This window comes from Narcine bancroftii, chromosome 10 (genome assembly GCF_036971445.1).
Source record: "Narcine bancroftii isolate sNarBan1 chromosome 10, sNarBan1.hap1, whole genome shotgun sequence".
Taxonomy (NCBI): Eukaryota; Metazoa; Chordata; class Chondrichthyes; order Torpediniformes; family Narcinidae; genus Narcine; species Narcine bancroftii.
Window position 1 is genome coordinate 35,740,381 of NC_091478.1, and position 14,069 is coordinate 35,754,449.

The following is a 14,069-nucleotide window of genomic DNA, read 5'->3' on the forward strand; positions in this document are numbered from 1 at the left end:
TTGCCCAGGATTCCTGGCCAGGTTTCTGAGTCTTTGCCGACACGAGCGTTGAAGTCGCCCAGGATGACAACCTTGTCGGCTGTAGGGGTACGTTGGATGAGGTTGCGCAGGTCGGTGTAGAACTTGTTCTTTTCTGCTGGTTCCGCCTGGAGGGTTGGAGCATAGACACTGATGAGGGTGCCCTCATTGCCCTCAGACAGCTCCAAGAAAAGTGCAGAGAACAAAACAAAGGACTCTACATCACCTTTGTTGACCTCACCAAAGCCTTCGACACCGTGAGCAGGAAAGGGCTTTGGCAAATACTAGAGCGCATCGGATGTCCCCCAAAGTTCCTCAACATGATTATCCAACTGCACGAAAACCAACAAGGTCGGGTCAGATACAGCAATGAGCTCTCTGAACCCTTCTCCATTAACAATGGCGTGAAGCAAGGCTGTGTTCTCGCACCAACCCTCTTTTCAATCTTCTTCAGCATGATGCTGAACCAAGCCATGAAAGACCCCAACAATGAAGACGCTGTTTACATCCGGTACCGCACGGATGGCAGTCTCTTCAATCTGAGGCGCCTGCAAGCTCACACCAAGACACAAGAGAAACTTGTCCGTGAACTACTCTTTGCAGATGATGCCGCTTTAGTTGCCCATTCAGAGCCAGCTCTTCAGCGCTTGACGTCCTGCTTTGCGGAAACTGCCAAAATGTTTGGCCTGGAAGTCAGCCTGAAGAAAACTGAGGTCCTCCATCAGCCAGCTCCCCACCATGACTACCAGCCCCCCCACATCTCCATCGGGCACACAAAACTCAAAACGGTCAACCAGTTTACCTATCTCGGCTGCACCATTTCATCAGATGCAAGGATCGACAATGAGATAGACAACAGACTCGCCAAGGCAAATAGCGCCTTTGGAAGACTACACAAAAGAGTCTGGAAAAACAACCAACTGAAAAACCTCACAAAGATAAGCGTATACAGAGCCGTTGTCATACCCACACTCCTGTTCGGCTCCGAATCATGGGTCCTCTACCGGCACCACCTACGGCTCCTAGAACGCTTCCACCAGCGTTGTCTCCGCTCCATCCTCAACATCCATTGGAGCGCTCACACCCCTAACGTCGAGGTACTCGAGATGGCAGAGGTCGACAGCATCGAGTCCACGCTGCTGAAGATCCAGCTGCGCTGGATGGGTCACGTCTCCAGAATGGAGGACCATCGCCTTCCCAAGATCGTATTATATGGCGAGCTCTCCACTGGCCACCGTGACAGAGGTGCACCAAAGAAAAGGTACAAGGACTGCCTAAAGAAATCTCTTGGTGCCTGCCACATTGACCACCGCCAGTGGGCTGATAACGCCTCAAACCGTGCATCTTGGCGCCTCACAGTTTGGCGGGCAGCAGCCTCCTTTGAAGAAGACCGCAGAGCCCACCTCTCTGACAAAAGGCAAAGGAGGAAAAACCCAACACCCAACCCCAACCAACCAATTTTCCCTTGCAACCGCTGCAATCGTGTCTGCCTGTCCCGCATCGGACTGGTCAGCCACAAACGAGCCTGCAGCTGACGTGGACTTTTTACCCCCTCCATAAATCTTCGTCCGCGAAGCCAAGCCAAAGAAAAGAAAGAAGAAAGAAGGACATATGGGCAGCAAATGTTTCTTAAAAATTAAAATTTAAACTTTCTGACTTTAGTCATGATGCAACATTGAGAAAAATGTAGGATTATTTTATTTATTTAAACAGGCCCTTTCAGCCCATGAACCCGTGTCAATTACACCCAATTGAGCTAGAACCCCCGGTACGTTTTGAACGGTTGGAAGAAACTGGAGCCAGCGGGAAAACCCACACAGACACTGGAAGAATGTCCCTCGCTGGCACTGTAACAGTGTTGTGTTAAACATTGAATGTGCTGTCCCTTAGGCACAAAGGAAATTCTAGGCACTTGTTAGAATAAGTTATTAGGTTAGCACATCACTGTGGCTGAAGGGCATGTACTGTGCTGTAGATTTCTACATTTATGGGAGAGAGGGAATGTACACAATATACAGCAGACTCCACATTTCATTATCTAGGACAAAGTGCCTAGATAAAAGTATTTGCATATTTCAACAATTAGAAAACATTTGCAATGGAAACACTGCAGTCCAGCAGTGTCCCAGTGCACTCATGAATTATTTACTTTGGCACAAAATTCACATACGAGACCTTGAAAACAGACTGAAGGGAGGTATCTTTTAGTGGAGGCAGTCAACATCACAAAAAAAACTGAAAAGAGATTGCAAGGTTTCATACTTGCATAGAATTAAATTTACTCTCAGTAAAGAATGAAAGCTTCTGTTTTTTTAATTCTCTTTGAAATACAGTAAAATCCCTAGTATCTGATATTTAAGCAACTGGCAACTCAACTCAAGCAACCAGCAAAAAAAAATCAAGGAAATAAATAAAATTTTAAAATGTATAATTTAAATAAAAAATAAAAAAAGTTTAAAATTGTAAAAGTAAGTGTTCTCCGAAGCAATACACAATCATTGGTGAAGATGGGAGCAAACATTCAGCCAGTAGAGCGCCACGGTTGTGCCTTGCCTGCAGTAACCGTTTGAATAAAATGGCAGTGCCAGGATGAAGGCCTGGCCTAGCACTTACGCCCTGCCCTCAGCAGCTATTTGAACAAGTTTGAATAAAGTTGCGTTTGAATAAAATGGTGATGCCCAGGATGAAGTGCCAGCAAATGCTGCTTGCCGCTGGGGCGACTAACACAAAGTATCACCCTATCCCTCCCAAATAAGAATCTTTATATTTATTAGTATTAAGTATATTAAATTTACATTTTAAATTGAGACATACAGCACGGTAACAAACCATTTTGGATCACAAGCCTGTGCCACACAATTTACACCCTATTAACCTACACCCCCGGTATGTTTTGAATGAGGGGAGGAAACCAGAGCCCCCAGAGAAAACCCTTGCAGACACGGGAGAACATACAAACTCCCTACAGATAGTGTGGGACTCAAACCCAGGTCTGGTCCTGATCACTGGTGCTACAATGGTGTTGCACTAACTGCTTCTGCAACTGCCTTTAGTAAGGCATTATCTACAAACATGGGTAGGGGGGGGGGGGGGGGGTGAAAGAGTTAATTATGACAGTGGCAGGGTTAGCGCAATGATTGGGGTTCGAATTTAAATTTTCTAAGTTACGGGAATTACTTGATTAAATGGAATACAAAATTGAGGACCACAACACTGAATTGTTTTTTCCAAATTACTTTTTTTTTCACTGTCTTTTGTCTTGTTAACTGTTTATTCTTAACACAGGTGTATTAGCTAGGCATTTTAAGATTGTGTCTCAGGCAAGTAGAAAATTTGCATATCCAGTATCCTCAATCTCTGTAGGTGCCAGATACCGGGAATTATACTGTTTAATGACAATAGAGGAGTTTCCTCTCCATGGGGTTACAGAATGGCATCTGCTAACCCCATCTGCTGTCAGGAGTATAATATATGGCCACTAAAGATACCTCATATACACATGTAATAACCAGATAATCTTTAACCACTTTTTCAGGCCAAAAAAAGGGGGTCGACCTTTGAGGAGCTATAATTCACACATGCATCCAAAAGTACCGAGCCTGCAACAGAAGTCCAAATGAATAAAGAACTAAAATTCAATGAACTAAAGTAATAATATGGAGTCTGTGTATTGAAACTATTGTAACACTCTGCCATAAACATACTCTGCTCGCATCACAGAAGCTTTAACCACAATTTGATATTCAGGATTCTGGTATCATTTTCTTTACTGCATTTTTGTTTTTAATGCATTCAATGCATCTTAAGACATAAATTATCTAAATAATAGAATCAAAAATAATTACCAGTATTAAGTTTTATTCACGGTATGAATGCAAAATAGTGAAGTAAACATTTACCGTAATAAAGCTTTCAAACACAAAAGCTCATTTCACATCGTCAGCACAACATGATAATCATCAGGGTAAATGATATCATTATATACATTCTCATCTTCATCCATTCTGTTCGCAATCTGCGAGTCTTCATAATACCATCCAACACATTCGAAATTCCATGTTTCTTGAATCATTTGTTGGTTTTCATTTCCTTCCATGAAGATCTGATACAGTGATGAGACCGCATACTTTCTCCTTTCATCTATGCTTTTTCTCCTTCACATATCCGATTACTCCACCTCGTTCTCGTCATGTTCTCAAGTGGCCTTTTGATACTTACATCCATTGGTTGCAAAACACTTGTAAGTATGTTGGGAATTAAAGCCACATGAGTGGTTTCTAATCAGGGGTCATCAACATTCTTCACTCAATGTGTATGAAATTGATCCCAGATGAGCAAGCTTTTTCTTGCATAGGCCACCACGCTGCAACTGCCAAACTTCCTTTATCCATTTTCTACATTCGCCTTCATCTATCCAGCCTTGTGGATGTACATGGATGACAATTCCTTTTGGCAATTTCTCTTAAAAACAATTATTGGCTTTAATTTAGTAGTGTTTCGAGTCCATAGGACCCCAAAACTCAGCAGCAATAGATATACACCATGACAAAGGGTTACTTAAACAAAAGTTGCTTTTAATTATCTTTGAACATGAAATAGAATCAAACTTTAACTTATCTCTATTGACTCGCTTAACCTACTTAACCCCCTTCTAAGTGTGTAATGTGTGTGTAAGTTCAGCAAAGTTCTTTAGTTCACAGTCCAATCTCACTGGTTGCAGATAATTCTTGTACTGTGCACAGAAGTTAACATTAATAAAGTTCACCAGGCTTTGGTGCTTAACAGGTGAATGGTTACCACTCAGAAGGGTTCTTGTTGGTTTTCAGAGAGAGAGTTTTTCTTGTTTCAGGTCACGACAGAGATCTTTTCTGTTTCTCCTAGTCCAAGGGAAACAATGGACAGCCAGTCCTCTCCTTTGACCAGACCGTCTTCCAAAGCTTGCCAGCTTGTATCTCTGGAACCGATGTCTGTGTCTCTCCTCTCTCTCTCTCTCTCTCTCACTCACTCCCTCCTCTCTGAGAGCAAAGCCTGTTTTTTTTCTCCTCGCTGCCTGCAAAGATCACATGTTCTGTTTTCCAGACAAAGTGAATTTACAGAAAACTCTGCTTTAAAGCATGGAATGGGCCAGAAGGACACATTATTGGCAATAATGCGGAATACAAGATTCAACTGTCAGCTTCAAGGCCAGTTTACCCATTAAATAAAACAAATCAGATTCATTTCTGGTTGTTACATTTGTTGCCTTTTGGAAATGACAGTCCATCATGAGTCTGAGCCCTCTTGCAAAAGCTCCTGCAAAAATTCTGTTTTAAAGTGTTTGTGTGTGACCTGGTCTAACAAACCTTTCCCAATTTATCTCCCCAACACCTCTACATACTCTATCACAGTACCATCAGCCATGCAAGATAGAGCCAAAGTAAGCCTACTTCTCTCATGACCACTGTTTTTCACCAAATACTATATTTTCTCCTTTTTGGTTCACTGTTCAATTCTCCGGCATGCCAAGTGTAATTGGTGTTTCATCCATGTGCCCAATTCATGGTAACGTAGCCTTCCTTCTTCTGAGGTCTGCTAACAAAATGGTGAAACTATAATATTTTGTCATCCAGATCAGTGGGCAGCTTTTGTGAAATCTTAGTTCTCTGCTGAAGTGTGAAGTCATACCACGTCATGAACCTCATGCACCATCCAGCACTTCCCATAAAATCCAAAATTCTTTTCTTTCATTTCCTTTCGTGCATGGATTTGAATGGCGCCATGAGTAACATATTTTCCATCTTTCTGATTTTATCAGCCATTCAGCAACATTTTGCACTTGCTAGATTTACCTGTCAGCACACTTTATTTTCAGCGTTGTTTGAAGTTTGTTTGATATCTTTCTCCAATCTCTCAAGTTTCTCTGATACATAAATTGCTCTTGCTGTTTCAGTTATTTGTCTTCTCAGTAAATTTAACAACATGCAGTTTGAATCCTGCTGTATATTTGTTGTATCCTCTGGCAGACATTTTGAAACAAAATGGAGGCGAAGTTTTGAAACCACGAGTTTGAAAGGTTGTGATCCTTCTACATGCTGACTCATTTTTACATATTCATCCCAAATATCTGGAAATCACATGATTTTCGGGCAAAAAAGGGAGGGTGCCAACTATTACATGGTATCAACATAGATCACAAACATATATGGTAACAATGCTAGATTTGGCAATATTTTATTTAAAAAGTATATTCAAGGGGAATACAAGTTTACTATTTTTTTTAAGTATCCCCTTATGAGGACATGAATTAACATCCTTTTTGTTTGCCTTTTATATTACTGTCTGCTTTTCAAAATGAGCAGTCTATGGTCTGAGACCACAGGCTGCAGGTCTGGCTTTAACTATCAATTGAACTCCTTCAATATCCACAAGTTAATTTTCACCCTCAACTGGATCTGCAGTCTACTTTACAAAGGTCACCTGTGAATCTGGTCAGCCATGATCCTATTCCTGCTGGGCCAATGCTCACACACGAAGTTATCTCTGGCACAAAGTGTGGACATGTAGACAGGAGATGGGAATAAATTTGCAGTGCTGCAGGAGGTAATCACTGTGATCAGACTGGGACCAAAGCATCCCAGTGAGGCACAGTTTTACATCAACAGGCAGTGATATGCCTGCTGACGAAAAAGTGAGCTCAATGATGCTTCTGGGGACAAGGGCAACATGACTTGCCTTGATCAGCATAGAATTAAGGGGAAAGGAAAGCTAATAGTGGCTTCATCTAACAATGGTATAACTGGGACATTTTCTGTCCTCTGCAAGACAGGAGGATGTAGATAACAAATGTTTAAATTACATATATGGTTTGCAGAAATATAACAGATAAAAGTAGAATAGACCATTTCCAGTAGTTTGAGGCTTTTAGATTAGAAAGGAATAGATACATGATTAAGCAAGAGTTTAGGACTGGTACATGTTTATGCACAGTGTTAGAATTGGACATTTTTCCTGTTTTTTTTAATTTAAATTTTAAATTTAGACGTAGTAACAGCCCATTCTGGCCCACAAGCCTGCCCTGCCCAATTAAACTACAACCCCTGGTATGTTTTGAATGGTGGAGGAAACCCATGCAGACACGGGGAGAACATACAAACTCTTTAGAGACGGTGCCGGATTTCAACCCCAGTCCTGATCACTGGCACTGTTAACAGTGTTGCGCTAACCGCTCCGCTAACCGTGCTGCCCTAACCTGTTCCAAGAGACTACCCATCATCCTCATGAAGATTAATGTTTCTTCTTAAGATCTCTCAAATATCAACAGCCCCTTGTCAATCATTAATGAAGAAGTATGTGAGTAAATGAAGAGAAACTACAATAAGATTAGAAGACAATGAAGAATTTGCTACTTGGAGATATATCAGAAATAATAAAGAATGACATGGGAGCCCAGTCTCTGGAATTCTGTGCTGATAGGAAAGGTTATGTGAGGAGAGGAGAGGGTTAAAGGTAGAGAAAAAGAAGAAGAAAACAAAAATCAAAGAAATTATTAAGTGATAGCTACCCTTTTAATTGGCATTACTAACTAAGAAATGAAAATTTACAGATATAAGGCAAAAAAACGAAAGGGAGGGAACATGAAATGTTATCAGGAAGCAAGTTATAGACAGAGAGAAGTAAAAAAAGATAAACAAATTTCACTTTAAATTCAGATTAACTGCAGTTTTATTTTCCCAAGGCTCCAGTTATCCTCAGAATTGTGCACTGTAATTCAGGGAAAAATATATGTCCACAATATAACACAGCAGTCAATCTTGAACTAAAAGCCTTTTTGTGTGTTTATTCACTCTGATATATCTGCACAGGAAACATGGAGCTTTGATTAGGCTGATTACTCCATTACTGTGAAAAGTTTTAAAGATGGAATCTTTACCTCTCGTTCTCTTCGATGGTCTGGTCTATATATTGGAATATATTCTGGAACAGCTTGTGGCTGGAGAGACCATTAATTTCATATCCATAGCTTGTTTTCCAGTATTGCTTCAGATCACCCAAATATTCCAAAACCTGAGAAACAAACAAATAATTGGAGCAGTTAAAAGATTATTTTAGACTTTCCAATTTAAGCATGACTCATACAAGGCAAGCAAAATAGGTGAATCTGAATGAAATGTTCCCTTTTGTGCATTGGCAGTTGTCTAACTTGCCCTTGGATTGATTTAGAATGAGTTCACCATCTGCACATATTTGTAATAGTAATTGGAGGAAATAACCACTTCTTGGACTTATTTTATTATAATCTTGCAGTTGCGTTCCCCCCACCCCCTCCCAACCCAATAACCCCTATGAGCTAAAATCAGACTATGATTCATCAGTCTAAAGAGTGACAGATTAGGCAATAACACTTTGTTTCAATCTAAGTGCACTGGTCCCTGATCTTACATTACATAGAATACTGCATTCCATCTCAGTCTACAAGCTGGGAAAGGAGAAAAAAGGAAATATCAGCCAGGTTCCTCACTACTGGCAATTATACAATGATCCCTTCAGGAGGTAGGGTCAGGACAATAATTCCACCGGGAGATCTTTGTCCAATGAGTCCTGCTGGAGGAATGACTGTTATACCATCATTCTAACAATCGCCACTGGTGTAATGATGCTGGCTGGAGGAATGACTTTTATACCATTGTTCTAACAATCCGCACTGGTGTGATAATGCTTGTTGGAGTAATGACTGTTATACCATCGTTCTAACAATCCCCACTGGTATAATAATGCTTGTTGGAGGAATGACTGTTATACTATCGTTCTAACAATCCGCACTGGTGTAATAATGCTTGTTGGAGGAATGACTGTTATACCATCGTTCTAACAATCCACACTGGTGTAATAATGCTTGTTGGAAGAATACTGTTATACCATCATTCTAACAATCCACACTGGTGTAATAATGCTTGTTGGAGGAATGACTGTTATACCATCGTTCTAACAATCCCCACTGTTGTAATGATGCTGGAGGAATGACTGTTATACCATCGTTCTAACAATCCCCACTGGTATAATAATGCTTGTTGGAGGAAACACTGTTATACCATCGTTCTAACAATCCACACTGGTGTAATAATGCTTGTTGGAGGAATGACTGTTATACCATCGTTCTAACAATCCACACTGGTGTAATAATGCTTGTTGGAAGAATGACTGTTATACCATCGTTCTAACAATCCACACTGGTGTAATAATGCTTGTTGGAGGAATGACTGATATACCATAGTTCTAACAATCCGCACTGGTTTAATAATGCTTGTTGGAAGAATGACTGTTATACCATTGTTCTAACAATCCGCACTGGTGTAATGATGCTGGCTGGAGGAATGACTGTTATACCATCGTTCTAACAATCCCCACTGGTGTAATGATGCTGGCTGGAGGAATGACTGTTATGCCATCGTTCTAACAATCCGCACTGGAGTAATGATGCTGGCTGGAGGAATGACTGTTATACCATCGTTCTATCAATCCCCACTGGTGTAATGATGCTGGCTGGAGGAATGACTGTTATACCATCGTTCTAACAATCCGCACTGGTGTAATAATGCTTGTTGGAGAAATGACTGTTATACCATCGTTCTATCAATCCCCACTGGTGTAATGATGCTGGCTGGAGGAATGACTGTTATACCATCGTTCTATCAATCCCCACTGGTGTAATGATGCTGGCTGGAGGAATGACTGTTATACCATTGTTCTAACAATCCGCACTGGTGTGAAAATGCTTGTTGGAGGAATGACTGTTATACCATCGTTCTAACAATCCGCACTGGTGTAATAATGCTTGTTGGAGGAATGACTGTTATACTACCATTCTAACAATCCGCACTGATGTAATAATGCTTGTTGGAGGAATGACTGTTATACCATCGTTCTAACAATCCCCACTGTTGTAATGATGCTGGAGGAATGACTGTTATACCATCGTTCTAACAATCCCCACTGGTGTAATAATGCTTGTTGGAGGAATGACTGTTATACTATCGTTCTTACAATCTGCACTGGTGTAATGATGCTGGCTGGAGGAATGACTGTTATACCATCGTTCTAACAATCCACACTGGTGTAATAATGCTTGTTGGAGGAATGACCAATATACCATAGTTCTAACAATCCACACTGGTGTAATAATGCTTGTTGGAAGAATGACTGTTATACCATCGTTCTAACAATCCACACTGGTGTAATAATGCTTGTTGGAGGAATGACTGTTATACCATCGTTCTAACAATCCACACTGGTGTAATAATGCTTGTTGGAGAAATGACTGTTATACCATCGTTCTATCAATCGCCACTGGTGTAATGATCCTGGCTGGAGGAATGACTGTTATACCATCGTTCTAACAATCCCCACTGGTGTAATGATGCTGGCTGGAGGAATGACTGTTATACCATCGTTCTAACAATGCGCACTGGTGTAATAATGCTTGTTGGAGGAATGACTGTTATACCATCGTTCTAACAATCCCCACCGGTATAATAATGCTTGTTGGAGAAATGACTATTATACCATCGTTCTATCAATCGCCACTGATGTAATGATGCTGGCTGGAGGAATGACTGTTATACCATCGTTCTAACAATCCGCACTGGTGTAATAATGCTTGTTGGAGGAATGACTGTTATACCATCGTTCTAACAATCCCCACTGGTGTAATGATGCTGGATGGAGGAATGACTGTTATAACATCATTCTAACAATCCGCACTGGTATAATAATGCTGCAGGAATGACTGTTATACCATCGTTCTAACAATCCCCACTGGTGTAATGATACTGGCTGCAGGAATGACTGTTATATCATCATTCTAACAATCCCCACTGGTGTAATGATGCTGGCTGGAGGAATGACTGTTATACCATCGTTTTAACAATCCGCACTGGTGTAATAATGCTTGTTGGAAGAATGACTGTTATACCATCGTTCTAACAATCCACACTGGTGTAATAATGCTTGTTGGAGGAATGACTGATATACTATAGTTCTAACAATCCGCACTGGTGTAATAATGCTTGTTGGAAGAATGACTGTTATACCATCGTTCTAGCAATCCACACTGGTGTAATAATGCTTGTTGGAAGAATGACTGTTATACCATCGTTCTAACAATCCACACTGGTGTAATAATGCTTGTTGGAGGAATGACTGATATACCATAGTTCTAACAATCCACACTGGTTTAATAATGCTTGTTGGAAGAATGACTGTTATACCATCGTTCTAACAATCCACACTGGTGTAATAATGCTTGTAGGAAGAATGACTGTTATACCATCGTTCTAACAATCCGCACTGGTTTAATGATGCTGGCTGGAGGAATGACTGTTATACCATCGTTCTAACAATCCCCTCTGGTGTAATGATGCTGGCTGGAGGAATGACTGTTATGCCATCGTTCTAACAATCCGCACTGGTGTAATTATGCTGTCTGGAGGAATGACTGTTATACCATCGTTCTATCAATCCCCACTGGTGTAATGATGCTGGCTGGAGGAATGACTGTTATACCATCGTTCTAACAAGCCGCACTGGTGTAATAATGCTTGTTGATGAAATGACTGTTATACCATCGTTCTATCAATCCCCACTGGTGTAATGATGCTGGCTGGAGGAATGACTGTTATACCATCGTTCTAACAATCCGCACTGGTGTGATAATGCTTGTTGGAGGAATGACTGTTATACCATCGTTCTAACAATCCCCACTGGTGTATAATGCTTGTTGGAGGAATGACTGTTATACCATCGTTCTAACAATCCCCACTGTTGTAATGATGCTGGAGGAATGACTGTTATACCATCGTTCTAACAATCCCCACTGGTGTAATAATGCTTGTTGGAGGAATGACTGTTATACTATCGTTCTTACAATCTGCACTGGTGTAATGATGCTGGCTGGAGGAATGACTGTTATACCATCATTCTAACAATCCACACTGGTGTAATAATGCTTGTTGGAGGAATGACCGATATACCATAGTTCTAACAATCCACACTGGTGTAATAATGCTTGTTGGAAGAATGACTGTTATACCATCGTTCTAACAATCCACACTGGTGTAATAATGCTTGTTGGAGAAATGACTGTTATACCATCGTTCTATCAATCGCCACTGGTGTAATGATCCTGGCTGGAGGAATGACTGTTATACCATCGTTCTAACAATCCCCACTGGTGTAATGATGCTGGCTGGAGGAATGACTGTTATACCATCGTTCTAACAATGCGCACTGGTGTAATAATGCTTGTTGGAGGAATGACTGTTATACCATCGTTCTAACAATCCCCACCGGTGTAATAATGCTTGTTGGAGAAATGACTGTTATACCATCGTTCTATCAATCGCCACTGATGTAATGATGCTGGCTGGAGGAATGACTGTTATACCATCGTTCTAACAATCCGCACTGGTGTAATAATGCTTGTTGGAGGAATGACTGTTATACCATCGTTCTAACAATCCCCACTGGTGTAATAATGCTGGCTGGAGGAATGACTGTTATAACATCATTCTAACAATCCGCACTGGTATAATGATGCTGCAGGAATGACTGTTATACCATCGTTCTAACAATCCCCACTGGTGTAATGATACTGGCTGCAGGAATGACTGTTATATCATCATTCTAACAATCCCCACTGGTGTAATGATGCTGGCTGGAGGAATGACTGTTATACCATCGTTTTAACAATCCGCACTGGTGTAATGATGCTTGCTGGAAGAATTACTGTTATACCATCGTTCTAACAATCCCCACTGGTATAATAATGCTTGTTGGAAGAATGACTGTTATACAATCGTTCTAACAATCCACACTGGTGTAATAATGCTTGTTGGAGGAATGACTGATATACTATAGTTCTAACAATCCGCACTGGTGTAATAATGCTTGTTGGAAGAATGACTGTTATACCATCGTTCTAACAATCCACACTGGTGTAATAATGCTTGTTGGAAGAATGACTGTTATACCATCGTTCTAACAATCCACACTGGTGTAATAATGCTTGTTGGAGGAATGACTGATATACCATAGTTCTAACAATCCACACTGGTTTAATAATGCTTGTTGGAAGAATGACTGTTATACCATCGTTCTAACAATCCACACTGGTGTAATAATGCTTGTAGGAAGAATGACTGTTATACCATCGTTCTAACAATCCGCACTGGTTTAATGATGCTGGCTGGAGGAATGACTGTTATACCATCGTTCTAACAATCCCCTCTGGTGTAATGATGCTGGCTGGAGGAATGACTGTTATGCCATCGTTCTAACAATCCGCACTGGTGTGATAATGCTTGTTGGAGGAATGACTGTTATACCATCGTTCTAACAATCCCCACTGGTGTAATAATGCTTGTTGGAAGAATGACTGTTATACCATCGTTCTAACAATCCCCCCTGGTGTAATAATGCTTGTTGGAGTAATGACTGTTATACCATCGTTCTAACAATCCCCACTGGTATAATGATGCTGGCTGGAGGAATGACTGTTATACCATCATTCTAACAATCGCCACTGGTGTAATGATGCTGGCTGGAGGAATGACTGTTATACCATCGTTCTAACAATCCACATTGGTGTAATAATGCTTGTTGGAGGAATGACTGTTATACCATCGTTCTAACAATCCCCACTGGTGTAATAATGCTTGTTGGAGGAATGACTGTTATACCATCATTCTAACAATCCCTACTGGTGTAATGATGCTGGAGGAATGACTGTTATAGCATCGTTCTACAATCTGCACTGGTGTAATGATGCTGGCTGGAGGAATGACTGTTATACCATCGTTCTAACAATCCCCACTGGTGTAATGATGCTAGCTGGAGGAATGACTGTTATACCATCGTTCTAACAATCCCCACTGGTGTAATAATGCTTGTTGGAGGAATGACTGTTATACCATCGTTCTAACAATCCCCACTGGTGTAATGATGTTTGCTGGAAGAATGACTGTTATACCATCGTTCTAACAATCCCCACTGGTGTAATGATGTTTGCTGGAAGAATG

General features: G+C 40.9%; 1 protein-coding gene across 2 annotated transcripts in view; it reads right to left on the reverse strand.

Annotated features, from left to right (window-relative positions):
* minpp1b (multiple inositol-polyphosphate phosphatase 1b) overlaps positions 1–14,069 on the reverse strand; it is a 105,589-nt gene that overhangs the window by 61,296 nt on the left and 30,224 nt on the right. For both annotated transcript variants that reach the window (XM_069900652.1, XM_069900653.1), the window contains exon 3: positions 7,928–8,061. In XM_069900652.1, the coding sequence (XP_069756753.1) occupies positions 7,928–8,061 (134 nt within the window). The remainder of the gene's footprint in view (positions 1–7,927; positions 8,062–14,069) is intronic.